Source organism: Melopsittacus undulatus, chromosome 4 (assembly GCF_012275295.1).
Source record: "Melopsittacus undulatus isolate bMelUnd1 chromosome 4, bMelUnd1.mat.Z, whole genome shotgun sequence".
NCBI classification, from domain to species: domain Eukaryota; kingdom Metazoa; phylum Chordata; class Aves; order Psittaciformes; family Psittaculidae; genus Melopsittacus; species Melopsittacus undulatus.
Window position 1 is genome coordinate 100,659,018 of NC_047530.1, and position 12,182 is coordinate 100,671,199.

At 38.3% G+C, this 12,182-nt stretch overlaps 1 protein-coding gene across 1 annotated transcript in view; it reads right to left on the reverse strand.

Annotated features, from left to right (window-relative positions):
* LOC101878591 (VPS10 domain-containing receptor SorCS1) overlaps positions 1–12,182 on the reverse strand; it is a 201,585-nt gene that overhangs the window by 154,893 nt on the left and 34,510 nt on the right. Inside the window, exon 3 of the mRNA XM_034061349.1 lies at positions 11,987–12,086. Coding sequence (XP_033917240.1) covers positions 11,987–12,086 — 100 coding nt within the window. The remainder of the gene's footprint in view (positions 1–11,986; positions 12,087–12,182) is intronic.

Consider the following 12,182-nt stretch of genomic DNA (forward strand, 5'->3'; position numbering starts at 1 on the left):
AGAGGAAACATAAATTGGTGGAAAGAATTAATAATGCATGAATTTTAAACTAACAATGCAGTATTTACAGTCTCTGCTTCTAGTGGTTTGTAATACAAGAAAGGACAGGCCTTGAGACTCAAGACACTTGACAGGTACACAGCTCTCCACCTGTCTCCCCTCAACTTTCACAGCATAGTACTAGCAAGGACCCAGCACATTTGTCCTTCTGCTGCTGGCAAATCTTTTCTGTAGAGTAATTGGAGCACATTAACTGAACCAAAACAAAAAGCAAGCTATGGCATCACGTAACATACCTGTTTTCATTTGGATTTTTCTTATACTCCTAACAACAATTAAAAGAGAGATTAGTTTAAAAGCCACATTAAAACTATGCTATTCCCCTCAAAGTATGTACATATGTTTTGGAATTTTCACTCTTGCTGTCATTATCAAAGTTTCAGAAATAAAGACAAAACCCCAACAAGTTCTACCTGGCAAAAAGTCAAAGCTCCAATTACAGCAAGCACTGTGGGAATAGAATTGATAGATTTTAATTGGTGCTCAAGGGGGAAGGTCAGTCTCCTTGGAACAATGGGAGTCTTTGGTGGGAACTGACTGAATGCTCCTGTGAGAGCCTGTAAATGTCAGTACCACACTTGAAACAGTACTGAAAGGTAAGGTTTGGCATCCTGGAACATATGGAAGAGTTTCGCTGGTAGAGGTATTATAAAAAGAGAACAGTGAAACACTCTAACAAGGAAAGTGACTTCCAAGATAGCTCTCAGCTCCAAGGTTCGAAATGACAGACATTTTCTAAAGGTGTGGGAGAAATGTATTTTCAAGATACAAAAAGGAATATTGCAGTGCACAGTGCTGTTAGAAAAGCAGGGATCTGGGGCAGCCGATGATGTGTGAACTCTGTCCAGTGCTGCATTAGATGACTGACTTAAGCTTCCTCTATCCCTCTTGCAATGGCCTAGGGCTACTCTTCTCCCAGGCAGGCTTTGAATGAGGTTTCTTTCTTTCATTTTTGTTCTTTTGGGTGGTGAAAAGATTGTAACTTTTCTTTTTCTCTTTGTAAGCAATATAAATGAATGGTACAAACATGCACAAACAGGATGCAATTTAGGATTCCCTGCTGGGAAGTAATTGTTATAAAAGAAGAACAGGTCTTCCAGAATTACATGAATCAGGAGGAAAAATTATTCTGTGGCTAGGATTTCAATCAAATTCCTGTGTTCAGCTCCTGTCTTCGCAGCTAAGTATTTTCTGACTTTAGCAAAACATATACATGAACATATTCATAAACTGGGACTGACAATATCTCTTCTCAAGTACCCATTGGCACAAAATCCATAAATGACCAAGGTTCTCAAGATGTAGGCAGAAAGGCTGTTACATTTTCTTCCCCAGCTGATACTATTTGGCTGCCTTCAGTTCATTTGCAATTGTTCTTAACTTTCTGGGAGCTGAACAAGATTACATTAGGGAGGGCATATGGATGTGTTTGCATTTCTTCCCTAAATGCCAAAAACTATGCACAGATTGCTGTCTTTCAATTTGATATGCTATCACATTCATTATTTAACATTAGTAATAAATGGGAGACAAGTTGTGCACCAGAAACTAAAGGAACAGATGCTATTCAAACATGGGGGAAAAAAAACATCTCTACCTCTCTACTAATAAATTCTTAACTTAGAAATAGAACAAAAGAAACTTGGGCTTGATGCAGGAGGATACATCACAATAATATGTGAAGATCTCAGTACTGCATAATGTTCTAAGACAGCTGTAAACCCATTGCCATACCTACTATTAAGAACTACTTCTAACGGACTGTCTTCACCAGAAAGCTACATCCAGAGCAGATAATGCTCAAGAGTAGACTTCACAGAAAGTGTTGAACCTATGAGCAAACAGAGAACTCAGTATTCACACTGTATGCTCAAGGCTAAATCCTCTAAAACATATTATGGCTGAAGAAGACAAACACACCAAAATAATGTTCAAAATTTGCTCAATTTGCTGCACAAAAGAGCCCTAAAGCAGAGAAAAGTGAATTTTATTATTTTTTAAATGGTGTCTGTTGAAGATACAAGTCCTAATTTTGGAGCAAAATTAGTCATCAAAACTGAGGCAGGTTCTCTTGCTGAATGAGCAGTTTTATTGGAAATACATCCCACTGCTTTCTATCTGTACACTTTATCTCTCCGTGTGAAAAAAAAAGAAATAATAATATTGATACAAGTACATAAGCATCTCATCATTCAATAGGAGAGACAAAACCATGAGAAATGGCTTCACACAGGGAATTTAGGGTGCAAAGACTAAACCACAGTTTATTCTCACTTTTTTTTGTGCATATTCCTGAAGACTGTCTAGGACTAATGTCTGACAGGTTTTGCTACATCTAAATTGCTCAGCTATTATAAATTACTTAAACTTTGAGTAACATTCTCCCTTCTTTTTTTATTGCCATTTGTTGTCCACTGAATTCCCTTCTAATTCTCCTTATTAACTCTAATGAAGGAATCAGATCTATGAGACTAGAGGCTGTGAAGACATTTTATGTGTACACAGGGGCATACAGAGATCTAAATTCGTATGTTCAGAGGTGCCATTGCTTAAGCCTAGCCAACAACTAAGTACCATGCAGCTGCTGGCTGCTGAGAATTCAGTATTTTACTCTATTGAAACAATTAAGGGCAGACTTTTAGCAACAAAGGAATCAGAAAAGCGATTAAAAATGTAATTTAAGTATCATTCATTTCCATTGTTTTCAGTAGGTTTTATCTTAGTAAACTTTTTAAGAATTTAGCAGTGGCAATGTTTCAAAACAAAATTATTTTAGCTTTTCACCCCCAAAGCATTGTCAATTTAACATAAATCTCTTCAAGACAGAAAAGCCTTGGATGACCTCCATAGAAAAAGAAATAATGTTTTGAACATGAATAAGTATTTTCAATCAATAGAATATTTTTTCTTACTCTAAATAGCTAAATCCATTATTCGTAATGTTCTATAGGCAATAGAACACTTCGCAAATTTGATTCATTCTTGTCAAATAATGTGTTAATTTAAATACCTCTTTGGTCAGTTTGGATCAGGTGTCCAACCTCTGCTTCCTCCCAGCTTCCCCTCCTCCCTGGCAGAGCATGAGACTCACAAAGTCCTTGGTCAGTCTAAACATTTGAGCAGTAACTAAAAACATTGGTGTTATCAGCACTGTTCCCAAGCCGAAAATCAAAAATGCAGCACTGCACCACCTACTAAAAAGGAGAAAAAATGACTGCTACTGTTAAACACAGGACATGACATTATCACCGTTCTACTTCCTCAACAGCTTTCTCTCCTTTGCTGTCACTTATCCCTAAAAAAATTCTATCTTTATAGAATCATTGACCAGAATTAAGTGTTTCTGAACATGGTAGCAGAGACTCCATCACAGGAAAATTGGGCTTGTGCAAATTTGTGGGTGACCTGTGCCCATCTGAAAGCCAAGGTCTGGTAATGGAGGGCTGAGTTCAGAGTTGTGGTCAGTATGCATCCATTTTGTATTTTTTACACTACCAGTTCCAATCCCCAACAAAACAGCCACCACACATTTATGCCGCAGTACCATGCTATTTTTCCCTTTAAGGCCAACTTCTGAAGCCATATAGTAACAAGACAATTTCCACATTTCATGACCAAAGAAGTATGTTCCTACAACAGCAGAGAAGTGAAAAGATATAAAAGTGAGATTTAGTTATATATGTTTAATGGCTGAAAATCCAGAAGGTAAATGAAAACAACTCTGCTGTACATATTTTCAGTCCAACTTTATGGGACACTGAACAAATGGATTTTCAATTGCTTGGGTGTAGTTTTCATAGCAAAAAAAAAAAAAAAAGGAAGAAAATCAATATTATGGCAACTGTGTTCTTCCTGGTTTAAACACTCTTAGTTACAGAAATGGATGGAGCTACAAGTTTGACAATAAGACAGGTCTGCTCTGTAGTTAAGACACATTCCTACACTACCATCAATCCCAGCTGCCTGTATTTGGACTGCAACTAACAACATATCTCTACTTTCTAAACTGATAGCATATATCCTCCATTGCAAAAGGGATATTATCTGTTCCAGAATATTTGATAAATTGATGAGGAATGAAAAAGGGATAAAAGAATTTATGGACATTCAACAAGAGATTATCTTGCATAAATTTTAATTGTTCAGTTTATAGAAAACAGGGGTCAGAGTCAGAATGGGAAGAACACTTTTGAAACCCCCCTCAGCCTGAGTGAATCTTAGCTTTAAGGCTGAATTCCATGACTCATACCTCCCTACCATTAGTTTCAACATTCAGCATGTCCTTGGAGACTTCTTGGAGATACAACAGCATACTGTAGTACTACTTTGAGTAGGAAAATGTCAAAACTGACACTATTTTTGATATACTTAGAAGAGCAGCAGTGGAATAAATGGGCCTTGATTTCAATTCGTATCCAAGAAGAGATATAGATGTAGAATAATGACAAGGGCTTTGTGTTTAATGGCTACTGTGAGAGCTGTCATATACTATAGCCATAAATCAGAAAGTTTGGTAGTGAATGCTGCCAGACACTTCGAAAGACAAAATACTCAATTTGAAAGATGACACTCTGCCTTCACTTTTTTAACAGGGACCAAATGCTTGTCAATTATTGGTTTCCCATGAACTTAGTGTTAAAGACCAACAATTCAAGACCAGCTCTTCAGTCACTGCCACTTTACGGGTCTTCATTAACTCCAGCGAAACTCTACCGAACTGCAGATATGTTACATCCTATCCAAAAGATGAGAGGAACAATCTTCCTTCTAAATTAACAAAAAATGTTGGCTTTATTCTTGTTTTTATGTAGGGTAGGGGGCAGAAAATAACGTCGTCTATACTTGACTATCTGGTGTACAGGTAAAAACATTAGTCTTGAACCTAAAAATATTACATGCAGAAATGAAAATTGTAATATATGAACTATCATAAAGATATAAAACATTCCAGTTACCACTGACAGTAGCTTTTAATAGCAGTAGACTTACTTTGTCATTATTGCTGAACTGCAGATATGAAAAATTGCTTAATTCATGAGGCAAGACATTCCTCTTCCTGTGGGTAGTGAACTGTTTACATGTGAATAGTGTTATCGGAAGTAGACTGAACCACTCCTGTCATCCAAGATAATAATTCTGACCCTTCCATGTTCACAATTTCAACTCACTTCTGATCAGGAGGAGAAATTCAAGTCAAAACTGCTAAAACAGATTTAGACCACTGTTTTTAAATTAAAAAAATACAGGTGATGAAGAATCCCTACATTCTCCAACTAGAAAACCATTGGGGAAAGCTTGTATACTCCAAACTGCCTATCAGGTCAGCAAAGACAGCAGATGAATTCCACCCCTATTCTTGATTCCCTCCCTCCAAAACATTCTCTTTGAAAGGCGACACTATGAAGAAGTATTATCTGTGGTCACAACATAGAAGACATTTAAGACAAATCTGGTGTCTTCTTCATATACCTTCCTATGCAGTATGGGGCTTAATAGAAACAGAAGTTTTCACTTGACAAAACTTGTATTTCGCTCTGCTAAACACTTGAGTACAAGGTAGATCTTCCCTTTCAAAATGTAAGCAAAGACTTTCCTTAAACATCTCCTTGAAATCTCCTGGGCACCACCTCATTAAAAAAAAAAAAAAACAAAACAAAAAAAAAACAAGCCAACAACAAAAAACCCACTCAAACAAAGCACCATGCACATCTGTGAGACAACACCTTTTTGGTCTCATGACTGCCTCTTTGAAGGCTGCACTCACAGCCTGCAGCTAACGAGGACCTTTCCTTCCAAATGAAGAGAGTAACAGAAGAATTGATTCTTTCTCTGCAAGAATGGACTGCAATAGCATTTTGGGTTACTGGCATGACTGATCGACCGTAGACCTTGGGTCTCCCACTGTGCCTAATTTGCTAAGGATGCCATCCTTTGACAGTGACAGGATCTGGCTCAGTGGCTAAAGTGAGGTGTGTTTAGAGCTCTACTGAGCTCTGACCTCTCCGATATAAACTGATAAGTCTCTTCACACCAAGATTTATAGAGGCCTAAAAGGAGGACACCAATGGAAATAACTGGTTTTCATTTAGTAAAAAAATCTAGACTTGCTAGCACATCACAATTCTGAAAGCTTCCATGGTGAGACAGGTCACTGAGAGAGCATTTCCAAATGTGTTCCCAATCCGATTTTAGCAACTGAGGGTTTGAACTTCTATGAAAAAGCAAGGTCATGTGGAAATATCTCCTTGGACATTTTCCCCAACTCTCAGACAGCAGATGCACATGCCAGTGTAAAGCACACATTTTGTATAAAGGCCTACCCTTTATACAAATGGGCAACCTAAATTCCTCCCTACAGAACCTCCCTGAAGCAAGTGAAGGTCTCTAATACCACAGGATACAAAGTAGCACTCAATAACTCCCATTTCAGCCGATAAGAGTAGCTCTCCTGCTTTGACTGATAGAAACATTTGCCAATTACTCTGTCCACCACACAATGCTAGAAAGAACAGAAGGCTAGACCGCAATTTCTTTCATTTAAACCTCATTTATAGAAATTAATTTGAAGTAGACAGAGATCTACCAGCACTGAAAACCATGAAATTATATTAACAATAAATGTCCATTATCTTGGAGCCACATGCACAACAGGACAGTGCTTAACACCCTGTGATAAAGGTGCTAATCGTGACCACTAAATATAAAAGAAGAGGGAGGCATCAATAACACATTCATCTTTAGAGAGAAAGAGAACAAGGTACCACACATCAATTAAAATCTGAGCAGCTGGGAGGAGTAAAAGGAAAATTTAAGCCAGGCCTGCAGAAAGCAAGGAGAGAAAACAACAGCAACAGCAAAACCAACACCAGAATTCAAGCCCACGAGAAGTATCTGATTCACTAGTTCCACTAACTGTATAAAAGTTGCAGTGAAAAACTATCACCCAGCATTTTATTAATTAGCAGAAGATGGGTACAAGGGATTTGAAAGTAGGAAAAAAAAAACAATGAGCTGCACAAACTGGCTATTTGCAAAGAACACAGTGTACTTCGTACAAGGATACAGTGTCTAAATCAGCCATCAGCCATCAGCATCTTTTGAGTCAAAGGAAACCTCTAGCAAAAACAACTGCAGAGTCCCCACCACCACTAATTCACTTTTCATTTGCATAGGTCTATGATTTTTCCATGCAATGGTTAAAAGCAACCTGTCAGAAAGGCTTAAAGACAGACCATGAAACTTAGTGCACGTGATTTTCTAAGACAGTGAATGACAAACATTTGCGAAAATGGATTTTCAAGGCACCTGCTCGCATTTCTATTTTAGTTTAATTTTTAACCCACCAGTGCGTTACTCCCAAATGCTATTCCTTCATGTAAAAGTATTTAAATAATTTGATTCCTGTTTCATAAAAGGCTCTATGAACCTAACAAATCAGCCAATGTTGACATACCTAAGCCTAGGGATTTATTGCACATTGGGGATTCTTTCTTCTGGAGACTTGCTGACAAATACTCAAACTGGCTCTGTGTCTTTGGTAAGATCCATGAGTTAGAATTTTTTCTCCCTCTGATCTGTGTCATCAGTCACACAGCCATGTAGTACAGTAATCCAGAGAAAGAAGGAATACTGAAAAACAGGGTTTCCACCTCTCTTATTGCCAGGACATATACATCACTATGTTACTCACTGTTTCCTGCAATTTCCATATGAAAATACTGTAATTCAGAAAATACCAGCAACAGCAATATGTCATCAGTTTAAGCTGTAAATAACAGTTGACTTTGTTCTCATTTTTATTTTCAAAGTGCCCTTTTGTAATCTGACATTGCCTGCAATGTCTCATTAAATGATTTAATTCTGTTCAATAAAGAGACAAGAATTGGAAGTCAGAAGCTTTCAGAAAGAAATTGGCATTCATAGACTGTGAGAACCTCTGCAAATCCTGTCTATTTATAGATTTCTTTTTCTAGATGGAGAAGAGCAAATAAATTACAACAAAATTTATTCAATGCACATTGCTGCGTCCTTTTTCAGAATGTAAAAATAATCAGAAATTCATGAACAAATCTATTAATTATATGAATAAATCCCATTACATGCATTCTACAGCTCCTTGTTCCAACTGCACTGCTTTGCAAGGAACAGACAAGACTACGCACAAGATACACTTTTTTTGCAGTTTAGAAGCAATCAGCCTTGAGTCAGCAAAGTTCAACATTTACTTTCTGTTTCAATGGGACTATTCCTAAAAGTTAAGCATGTGCTATAAGGATATTTATTCCCCCTCTCCTTGAATCACTTGTAGCAAGGTCTCTTCTCCAATAGCTGCAGGATAAAAAAATGCACCATTTCTTTTCAAGCGAAAAGCCCTTTTCTTTCTGCTAAGGAATGCCTTATGGAACAAAGAACATTGAAGGCTGCAGGTGCAGTCAGAAAAATTGCTTACCACATGTAACAAATATTTAGGGAAGGCACACTGGCAGCATTGGCCTGGTATTAATAAACCTCTCAGACAGACAGTATGTGGGTTATAAAATTCATGGATTTTATAGTAGTTGAGAAATAGATTTAAAAGAATAGCAGCAGCTACCCACCCAGCCAGTGGCCAGTTTAATTTATGGTCATTGCTCCTCAGCCCGTTGCTGGGCACCACTGTAAAGTGTCCGGCACCATCCTCCTGGCACCCACCTTTGAGATATTTATATGCATTAATGAGATCCACTCTCAGTCTCCTCTTCTGTAGGCTAAACAGGCCAACTGCCACAATCTCTCCTCACAAGAGAGATGCTTCAGACCCCTGATCATCCCTGTAGCTCATCACTGGACCGTCTTCAGTAGCTTCTTGTCTGTCTTGCAATGAAGAGCCCAGAACTGAACACAGTTCTCCAAATGCAGCTTCCCCAGGGTCGAGTAGAGAGGGAGGATCACCTCCCTTGACCTGCTGGTCACACTCCTCCCGATGCACCCCAGGATACTACTGGCCCTTGTGGCCACAAGGGCACACTACTGGCTCATAGTTAACTTGTCATCTGCCAATGCTTCTGGGTAAAGACCCTGAGTTTTAGCTTTTTTTGTTTTCACTATGAAAGTATTTTAATGTGAAAATACAATACAGCTCTACACTCTCTTCCCCATGCCCACTTAAACATGGGGGACTAGCTAGGTGACTAAAGCTAAATGCTTATTCAATGAATAGCCTGATGTTCTACAGAGGTAGACAGTGTAAGCAGGGCCTCCAAAAGTTCTCCCTGAAAGCTTAACTCTGCTTCCACTGAAATAAATTTTGGAAAATTGCATCTTACACAATTACACAAGTCCTTCCATCCCAGGTGTTGCAGCTTTCCTTTGGCACTGTCCCATACTGATTATAGGCCAACTTTTGTGCAGTCTACTGCCAAAACAGGCAGTTCCATCCTTCCACCTGAGGGCTTTTTCCTTTCATCTGTTTTTTGAGCTGGAAGAGGATTAGCTGTCAGCTAGGTTACTCCTCAATCCAGTTTACCAGATGGCTACACAAACAAGGCCAGCAGTGCAGGGAAGGCAGTAAGAAGGTGCTGCCAGAGGTGGTGAGGGATTTTCAAGCCAGCCTGCACTTACGATGGCTTAACATGCTTGCAAATCCCTAGTTTCTTCTTAGGTTTCTCTGCACCACAATAGATAAGGGATCATGTAGATTTTGCTAACTAAAACCATTCTTACTTCTAAGCAGTATTATTACTCTCCAACAAAAAACAGGCACAATTACATATGTACCCTCCACACTACAGTTTCTGTGCCAAGAGACCGACATCTCAAACCTCAAACCTGAAGAACATTTGGGTGATCTGATAATTTCATTCTTCAGCTTCTAGTGAAAAGCTTCACAACTTAACGGGGGTCAGCTGCAATGAGATGACATCTCTTCATTAATTTAGGACCATTCAACTCTAATTTAATCTGACTCAACAGGAGACTTGAACCCATGCTTTTTCTTGTTTGTTTTGATTACAATCATTTATCTCTCCACATCTTTGCCTAGCAATGTAGGCAGGTATGATGAATCAATCAAGTGGCATTACAAAAGTGGTAGCCAATTTCTTTTTAATAAGGGTCTTCCAGCAAAACCTGAATTAATCATAATAGGTAAGGACTGAAATCCCACAGCTACAATCCATTAAGAGCACTTGATAGCTTTCTTCTTAGGACCACATGAGGCACCTGCCTGTAGCAACATAGAATGCATGATCCCAGAAGTCCACTCTAGTTTAATGTTCCACTGTTTACAAATGCTCACTTAACAGAGGAAGGAAGAAAGTCCTTGAACATCCTTGGTAAATGCTCCATCCCTGGCAGTGTTCAGGGCCAGGCTGGACAGAGCCTTGGGTGACACGGTCTAGTATAAGGCATCCCTGCCCCTGGCAGGGGTTTGGAACTAGATGATCTTAAGGTCCTTTTCAACCGAAACCATTCTATGATTCTACAATCAGTCAAAGCTTCTTTGGTTATGACAAAGCATTATTCAAAGGTTCAAGTGGGGGAATCAATAGTAGGATCAAGAATACCCTGACATGTGACTACCTCTCACCTGGTGGTATGGACTTCCATTTACAGTCAACTGGAGAAAAGCAGGTGACATAAGGTAACAATTTCTTAACAGGTAAAATGACTAATGCCTAGAAGTGCCTGTTTCTTTTGAACAAAGGCTTAAATATGACCTACAACAGAACAAAGCTAAGCATTCTCCTCTCTCTAGTTAGGATGGCTCCCTCTTTCTTTCACAGTCTATCTTAAAGAACACAAAAATGTTTCAGTATCATGAAAACAGCATCGTAGTGAATTCAGCTGTCCAGCCTCTTTCAGAAATGAGTATTCACTAGCATTTTCTGCTGATGCAATTCTGTTTTGCCTGTAGTAACTTGATCAAACCACTCAGACAGAAAGCAAGGAGAGAAAACTACCTTAGCCAGGTTGATACTCCCTCTGATAAAGAACTGGAGTTGGGCCTTCTACCAGCTGTGGGTGCATTGTAGCCTCACAGCTAAGAAATCAAGAAGACAATGGTGTCACCACTATCACTTACTTAATCATGCTTTGGTTTTCTTTTCATTCTTTTTTTTTTTTCTGGCCCAACATATGAGGAAATCTGAAATGAAATTGCTAGTAATTTCAGATGATTTAAACTACTTCTTAGTTTTCAGCCAAAACACCAATAGTAATGATTACCTATCAACAAATAAGAGGAGATAACTCTTTTTTTTTTTAAACAGCATGTGAAGGAGAGCCTTTAAGCACAATATTGTTTACCAGCATATGTGAGAACACAGGTCTTCACCATCATTATGAACTGTGCTTCAGCACTTTCTACTGTATACCTCAAAATAAGAAAAAAATTGTCAAAACCATATTTCAAAGGCAGCATCAAATTCCTTTTATGACTATGTCAGCATTATAAATTCTTAGAAAATTGTTAGTCAGTAGGGTGCTTGCATGATTAAAACCTTCTGGGCTTCTGAAGGCATTTTCTCTGCAGGAATTTGTCAAATCCTGTTCAGTTCACTATTGGGAGCACTTAAATGACAAATAATGTTACATACAATCTGGCCACTGTAGATGCATTTCTGCCATTTTAATGAGTCTTTCTCAGTTTCAGACAACAAAATCATCACCATCCAGAAGGTAAGCAAAAAATTAAACACATGATACCTATCCATTTAATGACTATCTTTTGCTAACATATATTCCCTAAAGTACACTGGTAGGTAGTATATGTGCTACAAAGCTGGCTTGTGTTTTCATAAAGCTACATATTTTTTCAACAAGAGGAGACAGAAAGAGAGACTTTTGAGCTATTTAGACAGTAACAGATATTGAGGAAAATGTGAGAGATCACCAGGACTTAAATTTCAACATAAATTCAAAATGAGCCAACCACATTATCACCTACCTTACGTTTGTTTGTTGGACAAACATACAAGTAGCTCAAAATAGTCTTCAGACCAACTTTATCATTCAATTTCTCATACGTTGTCCCATAATCTGTTGACCTGCAATTCAAATAGAGATTTCATAAGTACAAACACTTAATCACAAAACCACAAATCATTTGGCAGCTTTTCAACATAAGTCATGCTTTACATAGC